At 35.1% G+C, this 22,783-nt stretch overlaps 1 protein-coding gene across 2 annotated transcripts in view; it reads left to right on the top strand.

Moving 5' to 3' along the window:
- The window catches only part of DARS1 (aspartyl-tRNA synthetase 1), a 67,295-nt gene that overhangs the window by 3,272 nt on the left and 41,240 nt on the right, over window positions 1-22,783 (top strand). For both annotated transcript variants that reach the window (XM_007192052.3, XM_028169002.2), the window contains exons 3-4: window positions 2,822-2,914; window positions 14,526-14,628. In XM_007192052.3, coding sequence (XP_007192114.1) covers window positions 2,822-2,914; window positions 14,526-14,628 — 196 coding nt within the window. The remainder of the gene's footprint in view (window positions 1-2,821; window positions 2,915-14,525; window positions 14,629-22,783) is intronic.

The following is a 22,783-nucleotide window of genomic DNA, read 5'->3' as shown; positions in this document are numbered from 1 at the left end:
TTGTCTCTTACATAAGCCCCAGTCACCCTTTGCCATGATTACTATTGCTATTTAGCTAGCAAATCCAGACTACTTAGTGTCTTCCAGTTACAAGCTCTCCCCACCAAAAGGAGGATAAACTACCTACGTAATCTGATTACATTAAATAACAGTAAAATTCTACCCATTGTTTTACCTCTGTTAAAATCATAATACATTGTTCAACATAAAGTTTTCTTTCCTGTCTGCTTCCATTTCTCCAAATTCTTTCATTCTAATACCAGTGACTTAACCGTGGAGGAGGTAGTAGTTTTTCAAACTGAAACCCTACTGCCACTGATCTTTGCCTCGGCCAGTCATACTGGTGGGAGTGTGACATGCGCCTCAGGTATGTGTGGATATGTTAAAGGTTGAGAACCCCTATGCTAATTAATTGGAATGCCACATGAAAGAAGGGCCATTACTCTTTCTTTTCCAAAGTACTATTAAAATTACCATAATCGTGACGCTTATTTATAAGTCTATTATTTTAGACTTATGTTACTCTGTTTTGTTTGGTTTTGAGTTTTGATTGCCTAGTAAGTCGTTTGCTTTTTCAATCTTGGCATTTTCAGATCTGTCTTTTAAAATTGCTTTGTCTGTCTTTTCTCTTTCACATTTTGTTTTGTCTGAGTTTACACAGCAGACTTGGAAGTTGGCTTAACTCATAAGGTCCATGGACAGAGTTTTGCAGAAATCCTCTTGTGATGCCTAATGCTTCAAAATTTCTCCTTCATTCTCTTTGCTTTTGGCGATGAGATCTATGGTATTCTCCTGTAAATCAGGTTCTCTCTAAGCTATATCTTTACTTCAAGAGACAAATTATAAATACATTTAGACAAAGTAGGTAAAATATATTTATAATTTGATTTCATTATAATATCCTCCACAAAGGTATTTTTAGTGTTATAGTAACTAGGATTTACTACATGTGATACTGACATATTTGGTTACAATTAGGCAACATACCCTTGAGAATAGAGATCTTTTATCATTCATGATGTTGTAGTATCATTTCTATTAAAATATTTTAAATTAATACTTAGATCTTTTTCTTTAATATTCAAATTATTGCATATTTAGAACAATAATAGAATCATTTCTGGATCATTTCTGGATCATGATTGCCTTGTATCACTGTCTTCACATCATAGTTTTTTCACAGTTTTCCTGTTTGGGGGATGCTAGATAGATGTAGTACTTTGTTATTAGCATTGGGGGGCATAATTGTTGGGGTTCACCGATAGCCAGAAGGGGAATTTATTGGTTCACATACCTGTAGGAAACAAAGTGTGAGATGGCATAAGGAATGATAGGATTTAGAGGTTTGAGCATTATCTGTGGGGCTTTCTGTCTCTACTTCTTGGCTTTGCATCCATTAGGCTGTTGACCTCATTCTCTCATCCTGCAAATTCAGGTAGTAGGAAAGATGGTGGCTGCAGCCCTGGGCCTACACCATCTCAGCTCAGCGACCCCAGGGAAGACAGATTCATTCCCATTATCTGTATATTAAGTACCAGAGAAAGACTTTGATTAGCTCAGTTTGAGTAACATGCCCTTCTCTGGATGAGTCAGTGTGACCTGGGGAACGGGGTACTATGACTGTCCAGGCCTGGCAGAGAATTCCCCCATGTGGCTAGCTGACTTACACACTATGGCAGGCAAGCAAAAATACCATGTCCACTTAGGCACAGGCAGTTCAGCACAGGCTGTATTTGGCTTTATAAGTCATTGAAATGTTCAGGAGATTTGCATTTTGAAATTATCTCTTTGACTCCAATGTAGACTGAATTAGGGGGTCAGGGGATTGCCAGTTAGAAGGCTTTTGCTATAGTTTAGGCAAGATATAACAGTACTTTGCTTTGGAATGGTGGCAGTGAAGATGAAAGAGAATTGGATAGATTTTAGAGATATATTTAAGATGTACAATTCATAAAACTTGAGGCAGACTACATATGGAAGGTGAGAGAAGGTGTTAACCCTCATACAATGTGGGTAGGAATGTAAATTGGTGCAGCCACTATGGAAAATAGTATGGAGGTTCCTCAGAAAATTAAGAATTGAACTACCATATGATCCAGCAGTTCCACTTCTGGGTATTTATCTGAAGAATATGAAAACACTGATTTGAAAATACATGTGCACCCTTATGTTCACTGCAGCATTATTTACAATAACCAAAATATGAAAACAACCTAGGTGCCTGTCAACAGATTAATAGATACAGAAGATGATGTGGTCTATATATGTAATGGAATACTACTCAGCCATAAAAAAAAAGATGAAATCTTGCCATTTGCAACAACATGGATGGACCTTAAGGGTATAATGCTAAGTGAAATAAGTCAGACAGAGAAAGACAAATACTGTATGATTTCACTCATATTTGGAATGTAAAAGTAAATAAGTAAATAAATAAATGAACAAACCAAACCAAACAACAAACACATAGATAAAGAGAGCAGAGTAGTGGTTACCAGAGGGGAAGGAGCATGGGGGGAGGGTGAAATGGGTAACAGGGTCAACTGTATTGTAATGGATGGAAAGTAAACTTTTGGTGGTGAGCATGCTGTAGTGTGTATAGATGTTGAAGTACAATGTTATAAACATGATACTTATGTGATGTTATAAACCAATGTTATAAACCAATTAAAAAGAAAAGAAAAAGAAAAAAGTGTTGCTAGATATTGAGAATCATTTAAGATAATACCAAGTACTATGCTAGCTATCAAATCAAAATAATTTTGATCTTGATCTCTTTGTAAATTCTGAATTACAAGGTTGTTTCATTTATTTGCTGCAGATCGAGTTTTGGTTCGAATTAGTGACTTGACAGTACAAAAAGCTGATGAAGTTGTTTGGGTGCGTGCAAGGGTTCACACAAGCAGAGCTAAAGGTAAGATTGATTAAATGATTACAGCTTTTTTGGTAATCATTGAATTTTTTGTTTTGCAAATTTCTCACAGATCAAAGTAAATCTTTAAAAACAAAACAAAAACACCTGTTTTCCCTCTTAAATCACTATAAAGTATTAGTCCATGGTTAGTTAATTTTAGGTTCTTATAAGACATCCTTAAAAACAATTTAGCCTTAAAACTCAGATGAAATCTAAGACTCTAAGGTACTTTTCTAGCACCTCTCAAAAGTTTAATTTTTTGAAGTAAAGAGTGTTTTTGAGAAGTTTTTCATTTGTTAATATTCTTACATTTGTAATATTTAGATAGGGAGAGAGGTAGAAGAAAGATAAGGCTAAGACTGGGTTGTCTAGTACTCACTGGCTACATTTATCTATTTAAATTAAAATTAAAATTCTGTAACTCAGTCACCAGCTGTATTTTGAGTGCTAGTGGCTCCCGTATTGGACAGACAGGACAAATACAAAATATTTTTATCATTGTAGAAAGTTCTCTTGGACAGTACTAAGAATTTAGCATTAACAACAAAGAAGAAATATTAGGGGAGTTTAGACAAACCTCAGTTCCTTATGGAAAATTGTCCTAGCCTAGTGTTCCAAATTGTCTGAAAGTATTAGTGACACTTACATTGGTTTATAACTTTATACTTTTCACACAGTTTTTCACACTTGATCATCCCCACAAATTTGTGAAGTAGGCAGAATAGGCACTGTTTTTCCACTTTATAAATGAGGAGACTAAGGCTCAGAATGATAAAGCTCCTTGCCCAAATTCTCATTGTAATTGGTGGAATATGAAAAGAATTCAGAAGCTTTTTAGGACACCTTCTGTCTCCCTAACAGAGTTAATTACTTCTGTACTATTTAATACATTCTGTGGTACAGCATTTCTTACTTTGTGTTTTAAAGTATTTATTATAGAATTAATACAGGCCCATTATTTTTTAAATTCCAACATTTTATACATATATATCTTAATCTTTCAGGATCACTACTGTTAAGAGTTTATTGGGAATTCCCTGGCAGTCCAGTGGTTAGGACTCTGCACTTTCTTTTTCTTCTTTCTTTTCTTTCTTTTTTTCTTTCTTTCCTTTTTCTTTCTTTCTTTTTTCTTTCTCTTTCTTTCTTTCTTTCTTTCCTTCCTTCCTTTCTTTTTTTCTTTTCTTTCTTTTCTTTCTTTCTTTCTTTCTTTCTTTTTTCATGCATGCACGCATGCTGTGCCAGTTCTTAGTTGCAGCACATGGGATCTTTGTTGCTGTGTGGGATCTTTTAGTTGCAGCATGTGGGATCTAGTTCCCTGACCAGGGATTGAACCTGGGCCCCCTGCATTGGGAGCGCAGTCTTAACCACTGGACCACTGGGGGAGTCCCAGGACTCTGCACTTTCACTGCCAAGGGCCCAGGTTCAATCCCTGGTCAGGGAACTAAGATCCCACAAGCCACATGGCGTGGCAAAAAAAAAAAAAAGAGTTTATCTCTTCTTCCAGTATCCTTCCCCAAATAGATGAATACTGTTGGACTTTGAGAAGTATGCTAGTAGAATTTTAACTTTTTAAAAACTGTTGATTTGCCTTCCTGAAAGGTTGGACCATTTATTCAACCAATAGATAATCACATTGTACTGTAATCCTTCATTTACTTGTCTTTCTCCCATTGGATTAGGAACCTTTGTTCTCTCCAAACTGGCACCTTGTTTCCTAAACATAGTTATTTAGCAAATTAAAAGATAGAATGCATGCTACCTGTAAGCCTGAACCAAAAATACTTCCCTTCACACTCATCCAAAAAATGGAAGAGTTTGAACATGAGTAAGGACAACTGAAGTGAGTTGAAACACATCAGGTATGTTTAAATCCATAAGTTTATAATAATGCTAAGGCAAACAAACAGAAAACCTAGTTGGTCATCAATGGAACAAGCTCATTATTTTCAAATCTGGTAAATACTAAAGTGGCAGTATCATTTCTGTATGAATTGTATATCACTGGCTAACCAAATGGTAGATACAGGGAAGTATGTCTTTAGAGAAGTGTCCAGCTAATAAAATGAAGAATATTGGAACATCATCATTTTGCCCCCAGTGAATTATCTAGACATTGATCATCAGTGATTGCTAATGACATAATAGAGAGACAACCATAAATATTTTATGTCTGTTTATGAAAGAACACAACACCACCCAATGAAGTAGTCTTGCCCAAAAAATTGTTCCTGAATCTCATTAAGCCTTTAGCAATAACCAGCAACTTACAGGACAAAGGAACATGTTAAATGACAATGGAGGTGCAGTCAGCACAATCTAGTAGTAAACTACTGGGCAAAAATGACCTGGTCTCTTCAAGAAATAAATTGAAAGGGAAGGGGGTACCTATGGATTAAAACAGATTTAAGATGTCTCTCAACCAATCACTTATTTGGATCCTAATTTAAATCTACAGTAAAAAAAAAAAAAAAAAAAAGACACTGAGACTTGGATATTTGAACATTGACTGGATATTTGGTGTTAAAAAATTGTGGGTTTTTTTTCAGTTGAAATAATAGTACTGTTGTAACATTATTTTTAAAAAGATCTTCTGTCTTAGGGATCCTTACTGAATTATGTATGGATGAAATAATAGAGGGCTTGCAGGGGTTTGCTTCAAAATAGTACAGGAATTGAGGGATAAGTGGATTGGGGCAGAAGTTGAGGAGTGAGTGGATTGGAGCAAAGCTGAAACAAGAATGGCCATGAATTGATAACTGTTGAGGTACGTGAGGATTGTAGGTAGGTGTTGATATCATTTACAAATAACGATCATTTTGTCCTTTTCTTTCAAATGTTTATCTTATTTCTTGTTTCTCTGCAATAATCAGTAGATTCTCCAGTATTGCAAGGATTCTCACAATGAAAAATTTTTTAAACAGTGGAGATATAAATTCCTGCTGAGTTATTTCATGACTTTAGGTGTTCTGCATAAAATGTCATTACAAAACAATGCCAAAGTTTAAAAAGTAGGTCAAAAGAAGTTTTCTTCTAGTCCAAGTTTTCTGTTACCAGGAGTAGGTATTAAATTTTATCAGACCTTTTCCAGAAATTATTTCCCTCAAAATATCGTGCTGAATATATTTATACAGAGATTGATTATACTATTCTCTTTGCTTTTGTGTTTGTTTGAAATTTTCCACATAATACAAAATTTAAAATACAGTTGATCTTCATTATTCACGGATTGTATATTTGCAAATTCACCTACTTGCTAACATATATTTGTAACCCCAAAATCAATACTTGCAGTGATTTCACTGTCATTCACAGACATGCCAGACATTTCACATGAGCAGAGTGGTAAGAACTTTGAGTCTCCCAGTGCGCACATTTTCAGCTGAGGTTAAAAACAGTGAAACTCTGCCTTGTATCAGCTCTCGTAAACAAGTGTCCTTTTCACAGTCGTTTTAATGCCACGTTCTTCACAGCCTTGTGCTTTTTGTTGGTGATTTGACTTTAAAATGGCCCCCAAGCATAGTGCTGAAGTGTTTTCTAGTGTTCCTAAATGCAAGAGAGTCATAAGATGCATTATGGAGAAAATACTAGTTGTTAGCTAAGCTTTGTCCAAGCATGAGTTATAGTGCTGTTGGCCGTGAGTTCTATGTTAATGAATCAACTATATATACTTTAAATAAGGTGTCTTTAAACAGAAATACATACAGAACAAATTTGTGTATTGACGGACTGATGAAAATATTGTAACCAGACATTCACAGAAACCTCACCCTATATTTGCCCTAGGAGCAATGGCTCAGTATTTGCTAATATATTGTTCTGGTGACTTTATAAAACATAACTACCACAAATAGCAAGAATCAGCTGTATGTAATTCTAGTGATTTACAATAATGGATTTCTTAACGTTGAACCATTTTTGGATTCTTGGAATAAACTGAATTTGGTAAAGGTGTGGGTAGTATTCTTTTAGCTAAGTTTCAATAATATGTTTTTTTGGAATTTTGCATTAATCTGGTTTTCATAATTTTTACTTGGAAAATCCTACTTTGTTTTTAAGTTTGTATATATGTGTATGTGTGTTTAAGTTGTAAGTTACCCAAGTAATACAAAGTATTTTCACATGAATTTTTCAAAGAGTACAGAAATTATATTCCTTTTTCTTCTCTACTGCCTATCTTTTGCCCCAGCCTTTTCTATTAATTCTTTTTTTTTTTAATTTATTTATTAATTTTATTTTTGGCTGTGTTGGGTGACTTCGTTTCTGTGCGAGGGCTTTCTCTAGTTGCGGCAAGCGGGGGCCACTCTTCATCGCGATGCGCGGGCCTCTCACTATCGCGGCCTCTCGTTGCAGAGCACAGGCTGCAGATGCGCAGGCTCAGTAATTGTGGCTCACGGGCCCAGTTGCTCCGCCGCACGTGGGATCTTCCCAGACCAGGGCTCGAACCCGTGTCCCCTGCATTGGCAGGCAGATTCTCAACCACTGCGCCACCAGGGAAGCCCTATTAATTCTTAATAATTTGTTCATTGTCTTTCCAAAAATCTTTCTTTTTAATGCACATACGTGCACACACACACATAAATACATACAGGTTTTTTGTTTTGTGTGTGTTTTGTCTTATTTTATGTAGATGATACCATATTTTTACATGTTATTCTGCAACTTTTTTTATTTTCAATTAACAGTGCTTCTTGGAGATACTTCTATGATATTAGTTATAGATCAACATAAGGCAGTATTCCTCTAGGATAGATATCTAGAAGTGAAATTGCTGGGTTGAAGGGTGGGCATACGCATACTAAAATTTTCCAATATCAGATTACCCTCCAAAAAAGCTATACTCAGTGATACTCCCACAAGTATGTGACAGTACCACTTTCTCCACATTCTTGCCAGTAATGATTGTCAATGTTTTTTATTTCTGCCAAAGAAGATTATCTGAAAAAATGAATAAAATCTTTGAATTTTCAAAACCCTGATTGCTGCTACTCCCTTCTTCCTTACATGGAAAAAATTATACCAATAAATATGACTTATTTGGAATCATTCATGTGTTCTAACTCCAGAAGTAGTATCATATTAAAATTGGACTTGGACAGACAACCTATGCTGGCAATTTCAAGTAAAGCAAAGTTCTGAAAAAACCATGAATAAGGAAATGAAACTGTCAAAATCATAGTGTCAAAAGTATGACAACTAGAATCCTGTTAAGCAAAAAAACCAAAACCTAGTCTGTTTATATAACAAATATCTGTATATTTCTCCTCAAATTAAGGGCAGTGTTTTACACATTTTTAAAGATTAAAAATCAGATTTCTTACAATAGGTTTATGCTTCACACCCCTGAAATCAAGAGTTTTATATAGGAGCAAGGAGAAATTTTTAACTCTTAATGATACACTTAACATTAGTTTCTTTAGATTGTGAAAGCTTATGAGCATATTGAAAAAGTAATTGAAATATCTATGGTTCCTTTCAAATTTTATACATACTACATGGAAGTCATTGACACAAGATAATTCTATTTCAATATTATTCTTCCTAAAAACTTAACATATACTTCCAAAATAGCTACTTTATTTAGGTAGTCAGATAGTTTAGGATTTTTAATACCAAAGGTCAGAACATCAACTTATAGCCGTACAAGAATATTTCAGGGAAAATAACAAATGGAAACTACTTTAAAACATTTAGGTCTTTGCTGTTTATTCCGTAACTGATTAACATAAGCGATGAAGGAAAATGTTAATCTTGGTTATTAGGAAGTGAAGGTACATTATCTAAATAATAAATTCAGGAGCTTGACAAGCTAAAAGACAGTAGGAAGAGATGAAAACATAAGATTGCCTCACATCTTTGATAACTAGTTCTCCCACCAAGGCTTACTTCCTTACTGAGCCATCACCAAAATGGAGATGAGAGTAAACTTTTTTGTCCTGGCAACCTACCATGTTTGTTCTTCAGCTTAAAAATAAAGATTGCACCTGGTGCTGTAAAGGAAGGTTTCCAACTTTACATTTTTCTAAAACAGACCTCTTGCGTAAATTTAAGAAATAAACTGCCTCTTCTAAAAACTTGACTCAAAATGCAACACAAATTTTTAACTGTTAAGGATTTAAATTTAAAATACCTAAAAGCAGTGAATTCATTCAGCTGTTTTGAACATTGAGTTTCATTTCTTTTCTATAAACTCTCTCCTGATTGGGGAGTTCCATGAAGAAAGATGAATAATATGTAGCAGTTGATTAATGTGTCTTATAAAGTTCCTTTACTAACTTAAGCAGTGAGAACTCTTTGCTAAACTGAGAAATTACATAATTGCTTCTTAGAATAAAAAATAATATATGGCTATAGTAAAAATTAACTTCCTGTAGTATAGAAAGATATAAAATGAAAAATATAGCTACAGTATGATCCAGCAGTCCCACTCCTGGGCACATATCCAGAAAAGACGAAAACTAATTCATAAAGATACATGCACCCCAATGTTCATAGCAGCACTGTTTACAGTAGCCAAGACATGGAAGCAACGTAAGTGTCCATCAACAGACGAATGGATAAAGAAGATGTGCCATACATATATATACATCAATACATACACACAACGCACACAGTGAAATAGTACTCAGCCGTAAAAAAGAATACAGTATTGCCACTTGCAGCAACACGGATGGGCCTAGAGGTTATCATACTAAGTGAAGTCAGACAGAGAAAGACAAATACATCACTTATATGTGGAATCTAAAAAATAATACAAATGAATTTATTTTCATAACAGAAACAGACTCACAGACATAGAAAACAAACTTAACAGTTACCAAAGGGGAAATGAGAGGAGGGATAAATTAGGAGCATGGGATTAACAGATATACACTATTATATATAAAATAGATAAACAACAAGAATTTATAGCACAGGAAACAATAGTCAGTATCTTGTACATAACCTACAATGGAAAATAATCTGAAAATATATACGTATAACTGAATCAGTTTGCTGTACACCTGAAATTAATGCAGTGTTGTAAATCAACTATGCTTCAATTTAAAAAAAAAAAGAGGACAAATAGAAGTCTCACAAATCTAGCTCCTCTGTCAGATCACAATCTGTTTCCCCCCAAAATAGCCACTGTTGTTTCTTGTGTATTCTTTCAGGAAAAAAGTGCATTTACAAATATGAGCATATCCTTTGTTTTTTAAATTTACATAAAAGGGATCTCTCACTCACACACACACACACACACACACACACGCACACACACATTGCCCCTTGTTATCACTCACCAATGTCTGTAAGAAAATGCCTTGCAAGACATTGAACCAAGCAGATCATGCATTGCAGTGTATCACCGACCAGAGACAAAGAAAGAACAATTTTGTTTACTAACACCTTTCAAGAACTTGGTGTCAAAAATACTTGATAGAGGTAGTCTGAGTGGACAGCTCTGTTTACCAGGGAACCAGTACTGATTTTTTAAGTCTTTTAAAAATCTTTCTGAGTGTACCATTGAGGTTCTAGTATTTACTTATTTATTTATTTTTGGCTGCGTTGGATCTTCGTTGCTGCACACAGGCTTTTTCTAGTTGTGGTGAGCGGGGGCTACTCACTGCGGTGGCTTCTCTTGTTGCAGAGCACCGGCTCTAGGTGCATGGGCTCTAGAGCACAGGCTCAGTAGTTGTGGCATACGGGCTTAGTTGCTCCACGGCGTTTTCTCGGACCAGGGCTCAAACCCGTGTCCCCTGCGTTGGCAGGCGGATTCTTAATCACTGTGCCACCAGGGAAATCTCAAGGTTCTAGTATTTAGAAGTTCTTTGAACACGGAAAACTTGGGACCATAGCATTAGAGTCACATGTAGATCTGTTGCAGTAGTGAAGACTACATAAATAGGGAGTGATAATAGAACCTCAGTTCTCTTATTTAAATAGTGCTTTTATGAACATCTTTGTCACTAAGACTTTCCATACTTAATTTCCTTAACATATATTCTAAGAAATGTATTTCTTGAATCAGAGAACATTTTAGGCCCATTTTTAATGCCCACTGCCAAATTGATCTCTGAAAGCATTGTACAAGTTTACCTTTTTATCAACAAGTTATGAAGGAACGGTTTTCACTTAATTCTCCCAAGCATTGTATGATATTGTATATTTTTAAATTTTTACTAGTATGAGTGGTATAATGTGTCATCATCATTGTTTGCTTCAACTTGCATTATTTTCATTTCCAGTAATATTTTTCTCCTTATGTTTACTTACTAGGTTTTTTTCTTTTTCTTTCAGAGTATTTGTTCTAGTCCATTACCCATTTATCTATTGGGATCTCAGTGTTCTTTACTCATACATCTTTAAGATCTTTATGTATTAAAGATATTAACTCATATAGGCTATGTGTCATTCAGCAATTATTTTTCCCAGAGTGGTTTTTTTGCTATATAGACGTTCTATAATTTTGAAACTTAGAAAGTCCTCCCCTTTTCTATTGTACAGTTTGATATTCAGTTCCAGTTTTTACTCAGTTTTTTAGTTTATCTCCTGAATTCCATCTAGAATTAGAATCTCTTTGCTCTAATAGGGTCTGTTCTCACTTCTTTCTTATGCTGCATTAATGTGGCTGTTTCTGTACATTTTTACTTACTGTAGGTTTATAATATAATATGCTGATGGTATTGGTCTCACCTCTCCACCCTTTTCCTCCCATCTATTGGCTTTTTTAAAAAATAAGGTTTAATTTTTAGAATTACATACAATAAACACATTAAACATTAAAAGAGAACAGTGAACATTCTTTACTTTACCCATAACCATTGATTTCATGATTTCTTTTCCCTAGCAGGCATGTCAGATCTTAGGAGTGCATTTGCTTCTATGTTTAGCCTCTTGAACTTCCCAGGTTCTACTTACTGCTTGTGTTGAATCTGGAACATGGTCACGATTTTCTTTCAACCCTTACATTTCTTTTGTACCTACCTCTTTGATTGTATTGTTCTCTTAAAAAATATTTTTTCTGATTAGGAAAGTAGTACATGGTTATTGTAGAATGTTCAGAAAATATGAAGAACAGAATAATTCCCTGTGATTTCCCCATCCATTAGTAGCCACATTTTGGTGTTTTTCTTCCTATACCATCAACTTCACATTTTGATGGTTTTTTCTTACACAAAGTTATGATTGTACTCTTTGTATGGCTTTATCACTATTTTCACATAATAGTCTATCATGAGTGTCTAACAAATATTTACTTTGTGTTCCCAGCACCCACCATGGTTTTTGGACATAGTAATCCAGCTGTGAAACAGAAATGGTCATCAGTCTTCACATAAATAGGTGGCAGTGGCAGTGGCAGTGGTGCTATTAGTAATAGTAATAACGATTAATATTAATTAATAACATTAATTCATAGTTAACATTAATTGGGTATCTGTCACAACTCTAAACTTATTACTTATATAATCTTCAAGATTATAAATGAAAACTCAAGAAAACTCCAGGAGTAATATACTGTTATTTTCTCCCATTTTGCAGATGAAGAACTGAGACATAATTAGTTTAATATTTTCCAATAGGCCCCTTCATAGGAGATGATAGGATATGATCCTATGTCTTTTGATTAAAAAGATTTTACTCTTTACCAAACCCTTACACTAAATGTCACCCCTTAGTGCTGACCTAAAGATATTTTCCTGTGCTCACCCTTTGTAAGTACTATAGAGCCCTCCATTCTCTCTCAAGGTCTTTGTGTAGCACTGGAGTTCATCACAAGATTGCTTTGTAGTGCAGCCAGCTCAGTGCTTCCTCTGTCTGCACTATTAGAGCAGCTAAAGTACTTACTAAATCGTGAGCATTACCTTCCATTTCATGCTAACATTCTGTTCTAAGTGGGCTAATATCTGGCTTTGGTTTCAGTAGTTCTTGGTAGTTCAAATAATGTCATTTGATTCATTTGCAGATTTCTCTATCCATACAGCATCTTAAAATCCCTTTGAACTTGTTCAGTTCACGTAACTTTCTTTTTTAAGATTTTACTTAGCGACTGGATCATACTCCAAAGGAAAGGGAAAATAAAATCTGTTTAGTGGTAAAAATATGTCAATCATATATGACTTGGAAGTCCATAGATTGTGTCTATCTTGGCACTCTGTTTGCAACCTTTTTTTAACCTCACAATTGCTGTCAGATTTGTATTTCAAAACTGTATGTTGAAAGTATTAACTATAAGTTTGCTTGCGTTTTTGCTTTTTTTTGGTGGAACCAGGGGAGGCAAAGCTAATTCTCAGTGTAAAAATAATTCTCAGTTTAAACAACAAAACCTTTTGACGTTTTGAAAGACAATCTGATGAAAAAAGTGGTCTGGAAAAGATTTAACTTGTTTTATGAGGAAGTAGTTTCCTAAAACTTGATCAGAGACTTTTAAAAAGGATCTAGTTTGGAGAAAAGACCTGTCACAAAGATGGTGAGTGACTGGATCTGTTATGAATATTATTTTTCAAAAGGTTAAGAATAAGGAATGACAGTTGCTTATGAAAGGAGGAGGAGTCAAGAGGCCCAGTATTATGTAGAAATAAAACTGGTTATAGGGCATAAAGAGAATGATCTTTTATAGAAAAAGTAAACTACTTGGAGTAGGGCTTCCCTGGTGGTGCAGTGGTTAAGAATCCGCCTGCCAGTGCAGGGGACACGGGTTTGAGCCCTGGTCTGGGAAGATCCCACATGCTGCGGAGCAACTAAGCCTGTGTGCCACAACTACTGAGCCTGCGCTCTAGAGCCCACGAGCCACAACTACTGAGCCCATGTGCCACAACTACCGAAGCCCACGCGCCACAACTACCGAAGCCCACGTGCCTAGAGCCCATGCTGCGCAACAAGAGAAGCCACCACAATGAGAAGCCCACACACCGCAATGAAGAGTAGCCCCTGCTTGCTGCAACTAGAGAAAGCCCGTGCACAGCAACGAAGACCCAACACAGACAAAAACAAAAATTTTTTTTAAATTAAAAAAAAAAAACTCCTTGGAGTAAAAAAAAAAGTGGAACTATTATAAAGGATGAAGAATTAGGAAGACAATAAAGGAAAAATGAGAAAAATAGAACAGGAAATAAGCTAACCTGTTATTCTAAATGCTCTTTGAAATGTACTTTGGTAGGAAATAAAATGAACCACCCCCGTAGAATGTTTATGTTCTTGTGACTAAGCACTTTATTAGTACTTTTATGGTTGCATCATTGAGGCTCTTATGATGGTTAGCATAGTACCTTTGCCTGTAGAATATACTAGCTATTGAATGAATGTTGAAAGTGATCTGAAGTTACTTGAGATTTGTTTAATAAGTCCATACAATGACAAAATAATTTTCTTGGTTGATAATATTTTTTGAAATTGGTGCTTTGCCTACGTCCTCATAACAAGCATTTTAAAAGCGTAGGAGAAACTTGGGTTTCTTTAAAGCTTGTCAACTGAGTATGGGAATTTTGGCTGTCAAAGCCAGATACCTATGTGTATGTTCCTGTTGGAGATAGTAAATTTGGGCCCAATTATAAAGTAGAGAAGCATTTTTCTTCTTTGTAAAACCTGAAGTAGCATGTCCTTAATACACTTACGTACTTTCTGTCTTCTTCAGGGAAGCAGTGCTTCTTAGTCCTACGTCAGCAGCAGTTTAATGTCCAGGCTCTTGCAGCCGTGGGAGACCACGCAAGCAAGCAGATGGTAAAATTTGCTGCCAAGTAAGTAAGCAATTATATCCTGTTGTCAGAATAAACAGTGGTGGGAACCGGGGCTCCCAGGGCTTTGGACCATTTTCATGCATTAACATCAACGCTTCCTTTGTTTAAAAATGTAGTTATTTAAATTGTCAGTTCAGTGTTGCTGAATACATTAAACTTATAAAAGAGAAAATATGGAGCACAGACTTGAAATTCATTTGGAACTGCTGAAGCAGCACTCTCTACAGACAAGTCACATTTACTTTCAAGTAGAGTTACAAAAAGCCTGGCAGCGTCAACACTGCAAAGCAACTTTATTTTGTTGTGTTTGTTGAGCTTCATTTCCTCCCTCCCTCCCCTAGTTTGAGATTTGCATATTAAGCAACAAGTTTTCTAACTGAATAATAGAAGTGTTTAAAATAAAAGAATGTGATTTTGCAAATGATTCCGTCCTGAAGAAGTAAAACAAATGCTCTAACATGTTACAGCTTTTAACTTTGACACCAAAAAGGTTTAAAAAAAAAAAAAAAGTCAAGTTTGCTTTTTTTCCCCCATAAAAGTTCTGGCTCAGGGTTCCTATAGAAGCTCATTGTTCTGTTCAATTTACAAGGGGCAGGATACAGAGATAGTGTAGTGGTTGGGCCTGCTGGAGCTGTAAGGTAATAAGAGTTGGTGGTGTGGCTAGTTTTGTTTGCATGTTTTTCTCAATTTAATTGAAATTTTATTTCCATGATAATGGTCAAAGAAGACTCAGAAAAATGGACAATTTTAAGTAGTAGAGTACTTCATAGGCATAAATATTTTTTAAAAGAAATTCAGTTGAGTAAATGTTACATGTTTTCTATTGATTTTTTTTAACATCTTTATTGGAGTACAATTGCTTTAGAATGGTGTGTTAGTTTCTGCTGTATCACAAAGTGAATCAGCTATATGTATACATATATCCCTATATCTCCTCCCTCTTGCATCTCCCTCTCACCCTCCCTATTTTCTATTGATTTTTATCTCTGTTCTTTAAATATATATATGCTTTCAAAGATGAGTTAATATAGATAGAATTATCAATTTTAGAACTAGAAGGAGACTAAAAACTGATCTAATTTAATATCTTAATTTATGTTTGGGCCTTCCCTGACTCCTTCAGCACAGTGGTTTACATATAATGGATGCTTAGCAACTGGTTTTGGTTAACAGATTTATTTATCCAATTTAGTTTTATTGTATCATAGCAATACCTGCCCTCTTGTTTAAAGACTCCAGTGCCATTAATTACATCAATTTACTGATGTGCTCAGAGGTCTCAGTACCACTAGCCCTACCTCTCCCTATCTCCCAGTCCTGCTGCCCAGAGACTGTCACTCTCATCTCTTCTACCTGTATCATTTGGTGATTAGGTTTGCTGTTTTAATACCTAGTCCTTAAGGGTATATGCTTGTGGGGTGCATTTGTCACCTAGCCTTTTCAGGTCAATCTGTATCCTATGAAGTGGGACATAGTAAATGTGGTCCCTAGAAATAAACTTTGTCTACACAGAGAGCCCCTGAAAACCACAGACATATATGCTAAATTATATTTAATATACTGGAGAATACTGGGGAAAAGTCAACTTCGAGTCAACAAACTTTATGGCTTCTGTCTTTTATATATTAAATTGGTTCTGAAAACTAATATATTAAGCTGATAGTTTCATATAGAATATATTTGTTTGTTAAACTGCATTATAACCTCAGTATTACATTCTTAAAGGATTATAGTCTGAAAGTCTTTTGGAAATCCCATTTACCCTTAATCACTAAGAGGCATTCTACTATCAAGAGAACAGTCAATTCATTTGATATCTCTAGAGGTAGACACGTTAAAGTAGTCCACAAATAGTCATTTCTTATTTTGGATCTTCTCAGAAACTCCTGGGACTTGACTGACAGCAGTTGACCATATCAGATGTCAACCAAAGCTTACCAGCTGGAAAAGATACTTGCACACAGAACTTAGTTCACTAATGCCCTTATAATATATGTTAAAGAAAGGCTTTCATCTAAAAGGGATAGCTTATGGGTGATCTTTTTTTTAGAATAAGGGAAGAATTTAGATAATTTAACCTGGATTTCATAATCCTGAAGTGGATGGAACTCAATCAAGATCTAGATCTGATTTTAATCTTTTTGTTTTGTTTTTGTTTTTGGCTGCGCCACTTGGCTTGCGGGATCTTAGCTCCCCAGCGAGGGATTGAACCCAGGCCCTGGCAGTGAAAGAGCCGAGTCCTAACCACTGGACGGCCAGGGGATACCTGAGATCTGATTTTAATCTTAATTCAGGTTTAACAATTAAGTTGTGATTTTGATTTCTTTTTTAAAGCAAAGAACATGTAGCTATTTTTAGTCCATTTAAAAAACTGGACTTTATATAATTAGTAATGTGTGGGAAAAGGTGGTTTCATAATAGAGCTGTTGCATATTATAAAGCCTTTGGCTGGTTATATACAGGCGAATGGACCCAATTTTATACAATAGGTTTAACATGTGGAACTTAAGTTACAATTATTTAACTTTTGGCACTACTCATATGTTAAGGTATCTATCCTGAGTAATTAACAATAAATGTGTTAATAGTTTTTGCTACCTTGTGAAAAAGGAAAATTCTCATGACTCTCTATGGTGAAAAATGATGAGTTTTTAATTTTTGTGGCTGGTTGATAAGATAATTTTCTTGGGAACATGATTTATTGCTCCTGGTATGTCAGTCAACTTGTCTTTATGTGATTTTGCTATACTTCTAAGGTAGTTCAGAAATCCGTGATCTTCCTTGGTAACAAGTCTAAAGCACATGTCCTTTCTGATAGAAAGGCAGTAGTATGATCTTATATTCAAAGTACCAATTTTTAAAGAAGAAAATCAAGAACAGAAAAATTTTACTTTGAAAATTACCTGCTCTATTTATAAATATAATAAATCAAGTGAAATTGTAATATAAATTCTTTAGAACTTTCAGAACTTTTAGGAAAAAGATGTGTTGGTTATTTTCTTCATCCTTCAAAATCCTTTTCTTAAAAAGTCCATACTTGCCAGAAGTTTCTTTTTAAGTGCTATTTTTATCTAAAATCTTTAATGGCTTCCTATTTCCAACCATGTTCAATATTAATTCTACCTGCTGGTTCCCCCTGTTATTTCCCACTATTTCTCAATATACATGCTTCAGATTGGGCAGTCTCTCCATGTCTACAATGACCTCTTTTCTAATTTTACTTGTTATTTTAAAGGCTTTAGTTTTATTCATTAAATCCTCATTCTTTGTCACTTAGCTTATTAAGCCCATGTTCTTCATGATCCTCACTGATTGGATTCTCTTTTCATTTCTCTGGGGTCCACAAATGTGTTCTTGGGAGATTGGAAGTTTTCTATATTTTTTTAAATTTTAGTGTACATTTTGGTGATTATCTTAAAGTTACATAAGGATACTATGCCATATCATTTTATAGGCTAACTTACAGCAGAGAACTGCTGTATAAATTGTGTTCATGCCAACTGAAGCCAATGATATCCATGTTCTGTACAAATGAAGATTTCACTGTAGTTTGAATAGTGACATGCTGACAAGTTGGGTTACTAGGTGGTACTTGGTAGTTAAGAAGTACTATGAACTTTAAAAGCCTGTGCCACTCAAGCATATTTATTGAATCCTGTTTTCATCTGTATAGGGGCAGCATATAACTAATAGTACAATAGTTTCCATACAAGGAAAAATGTTTCTATTTCCAGTTCTAGTATTTATCAGATTAGATACCCATTTGATTCAAATTTCAATTAACAATACTACATTATTAACTTTCACTGGAATAAGATAGTTTTATAAAATTATCAACTGATATTTTATTTAAATTGTCATTCTTGGTTGCTCTTTGCAGAACTTTGGTTAATTATGAGGCCTAATTATCCTGAGTCAACTTCAAAGTTAATGTTTTATGGAATTATGAACAAGCATTCTTCATATTACTAGTATTAAAATAAAAATACAGAAAATTAAATCTAGAACTGGATATGAGGCTACAGCTTTATACAGTAAACCAAATGTCAGCAATTTAGTTTTAACAAACCTTAAATTAATATTGTTAATTTGAATTTTGTTGTTTTTAATATTTGTTTCAATTTTCTTTAAAAATTCGCTTTGAGGAGAGTTCCCTGGCTATCCATTGGTTAGGACTCCACACTTTCACTGCCATGGGCCCGGGTTCAATCCCTGGTCTGGGAACTAAGATCCCGCAAGCTGAGCAGCATGGCCCAGAAAAAAAAAAAAGACTAAAAATTCGCTTTGATTTCAAGTTAAGGGCTATAACCATAAGGCATTTATTTCTACTAGTTTTATACTTGTAGGTATTTAAGTAACATGATAAAACTAATTTAAGTGTTTACTGAGGGTCCCTGATACTGCCAAGAGAGACCACTGATCTATGCTATATTTAGTTGTGCTTAATTCTTACCAAGCTTATTTTGAACTTAAAATTCTTGGGGTTTCGGTGAAGAAAACTGAGTTCACAAAATAACTCATCGTAGAACTACTAGGATGATTTAAAACTTTAATTTCTACAAAGTGCCAATGGGCAATGGAGTGTAATAGTGGGCCAGAGAGCCCAGAGACTTGGCTCCTCACTAACTAGGCACATGACTTCATAAATTGTTTACTGTATGTTAGTCTTACTTCATTCTTTACAGCTAAGACCCTTCTTTGACCATTTTTATTTCTACTTGCCTGGGAAATATTAAAGTCTGAGATTGGGTGTGGCACTAATTCACTGTAATTGAAAGAAGTTACTTGACATATAAACCAAACTTGTGCCTGTCTTGGAATTGGGATACAGATTTTTATTGTGAAAAGGTGGTTTATTATTTCAAAAAATATTTACACAATTGATGTTTTTGGGGTGCTGTTTTTTTTTTTAATTTTATTTATTTATTTATTTATTTACTGCTGTGTTGGGTCTTCGTTTCTGTGCGAGGGCTTTCTCTAGTTGAGGCAAGTGGGGGCCGCTCTTCATCGCGGTGCGCGGGCCTCTCACTGTCGCAGCCTCTCTTGTTGCGGAGCACAGGCTCCAGACGTGCAGGCTCAGCAATTGTGGCTCACGGGCCTAGTCGCTCTGCGGCATGTGGGATCTTCCCAGACCAGGGCTCGAACCCGTGTCCCCTGCATTAGCAGGCGGATTCTCAACCACTGCGCCACCAGGGAAGCCCTTGGGTGCTGTTTTGATTTAACTGGCAAATATATGGTTTCTCATGTTTGGGCATTTTGAGTTCTTTGCCTCAATGAATTGTTAGTTTATATCATCAAAGCATTTTATGTTGGTACATTACTTGAAAAACTAGTATGTAGCAACTTTATAGCTTGTCCTCTTTTCAACTAATCTTTTATTTTACCTTGCCCAGGATTTTAAAATTATTAATTTGAATATGAGTAGCTATGTAGATCTGTGGAGCACATTTCTCATTGAGTACAGTAAGATTCAATAAATTATTTCTGACAACCAGAAAGCTAAAAAATTTGTTGCCAGTTTTGCTGAAAACCTTTAATACTCAAGTTTCTGTAAGTGTTTAAATTTTAATAGTTTTTGTCACTATTAGAATATGTAAATATGAGAAAGAAAAGCTTAGAATATGTCTTTTTCACCGTTATTCATTTTTGAGGGGGAGAGGAGAAGGGGGTAAATAAGAATCAGATGGAAATCATTTTGAAATATATGAGCTATTGACTGCCTAAAATTATAATTTTATAATTATAAAATAAATTCTTATTTTATAAGAATTTATAATTTTGGTCATCACCTAGCTTTCACCAACTCTCAAGTTTATCTGTACTATTAACAATAACAGTCAGCATATATCAATATAGTATAGGATTTCTTACATATTTTAGACATTTATTGTGACAATCTAGTATAAAAAAGCACTTTGAGGGGCTTAAAACTGTGGTGCCTAAAACAATGTAAAATAAAAGGTAAAAACCACTATTCATACAGAGCTTATGCTGCTAACCTTCCATCATTATCTTGTGTATATTGAGTAGATTATATAAATTATGATGGGGTACTCTTCAGTGACCCCTGTAGAAGGTGCCTTATATTTTTTAAATGAAAGGCCATGGAAAAAAGCTCCCCCACACACACCTACACTTGGACTTTTATTGCATGTGAAATATTATTTTTAATATTTAAGAAACTTAATCTACAATTAAAATTTAGTATGATGATTGCCCTTACTTTATCTTGCCAAGCTTTCCAGTATCTACCATGAATTTTTATATTTATGGGGTGCACCCCAGTAAAGGTTCAGTGCAGTGGTCACCAGTAGCTTCCCTATCTCATGTACAGGGGAAATAACAGATTTGATTGTAACAGTAGCAGCAATATTAGCTAACTATTACTGTATACTAAGTATGGAGCTGCAGAGTGCCGTACTTGCATGTTCCCCCTTGGTCCTCATAGCAGTACTGTGAGGTGTGGATACCATTTTGTCTTTTTTTTTTTTTTTTTCTTGTGTATTCATTTTTTACAGATAAGAACATTGATACTTAAAATACTAAGGTCTCTGACTCTAGGCTCATGCTTCTGTGTCATCCTGCCTCTCTAAGATTATATAAGGATATTCGTTCAAAGCCTTCCACATTATATGTAGCTCACTTAGAATACAACCTTAATGTCATTGAAATACGTTGGTTACTGGGAAGGGAAACCCTGTTGCTTTTTGCCTCAAAAGTATCTTTTCTAGAGTGTGCAGTTTATTCTGGTATATATCCTCAAGGAGTAGATAGATATTTTTTTTCTTGAGGGTGATAATGACTTTTAAATACTGTTCCCAAGTTATTGAGAACGAAAACTGGTGAAAAATAATAATTTTGGTTTTAAAAAGTATAGCTGATTATAAAGTAATAAAAAAAGATTTTTGTGTTGTCATAAAGTGATGCTAAAAATGGTTCCAAAGAAGGAATGAAATGTTTTTCTAACCATCAGTAATGCTAATGAGCTTGTCTCCTGTAGCATAAAGCAGTGTTTGCCTTCCTAAGGAATCACCCCGTTGTTAAAAAGCATGCAATAAAAACAGTGGGGTTGGGGGAAGGTAGTTAGAAAGTAGAGAGTTTCATGTTTGCAAAGACAGTTATTTTTCTTGAATAATTTTAATATAAAAATATTTGATAGCTATAATTATAAATATGAAACCTAAAACTCACTAGGCAAATTTACATCTCCTTTTGCTTAATCTGTTGCCTTTTCCTTATCATCATCAGCACTGCCACACAGGTCATCTTATACATATTCTTATCACTCTTGCTGTGAGAAGTAAAACACAAAGTCACTCAACAAAGCAGCTGTGTGGTGTATGCAAGTGATGTGGAAATAAGACCACACTCAGAATTTAAAATAAGAATTTGTCCTTTACCAAGATTCTGGACTCAGGAAGGCAATGAAAGAGTTTGGCTGGGTAACTGATGCTGTTCCTTAACATATCATGCTCTTTGTAACACACTTGTACAAACTAAACTTCTGTCTGCTAGAATTGCTCTATTGTCAGCAAAGGAGGAGATCTCAGACATTGAGGTATGGGTGTCCTTTTGGGTTAACTTTTTGTAGAGTGGTGCTAATATTCAGTCATTTCTGTTACTGTAATAAATGCATTCCTAAAAAAATACTGTGCTATGCAAAAGTATGAAATAAAAACCTGAAGGTTTATGCAGAAAATAGGTAAATAGCACAACAGTCAAAAACTTCAGGGACTTACCTGGCGGTCCAGTGGTTAAGACTCCGCGCTCCCAATTCAGGTGACGTGGGTTTGATCCCTGGTCATCGGGGAGCTAAGATCCCGCGTGCCACATGGTGCAGCCAAAAACAAAAACAACCTTCATCAGTGACATAGTTTTATAAAAAGAACCTAATTTTATTAAAAACATAGAATAGTTTTATACATATTGAATGGTTGAGAAATACATGAATACAATAAATCTTTCACTTTATCTTTACAAAGACATACTGTTTCTGAGTGGAAGTGGGTATCAGAAGAGTTGCAGCTTGGAAATTATTATCAGGTGGTACAAGGAAGGCTGTCTGAAATTGGAAGGAAAGTTGGACCACCAGATGGGGATGGGTGTGGCTTGTAACGCAGGTCCATGTCTGAGGTGCGTGTGTTTTATGTATTCC

Source organism: Balaenoptera acutorostrata, chromosome 8 (genome assembly GCF_949987535.1).
Source record: "Balaenoptera acutorostrata chromosome 8, mBalAcu1.1, whole genome shotgun sequence".
NCBI lineage: Eukaryota > Metazoa > Chordata > Mammalia > Artiodactyla > Balaenopteridae > Balaenoptera > Balaenoptera acutorostrata.
This window is presented reverse-complemented; position numbering and strand designations above follow the sequence as displayed.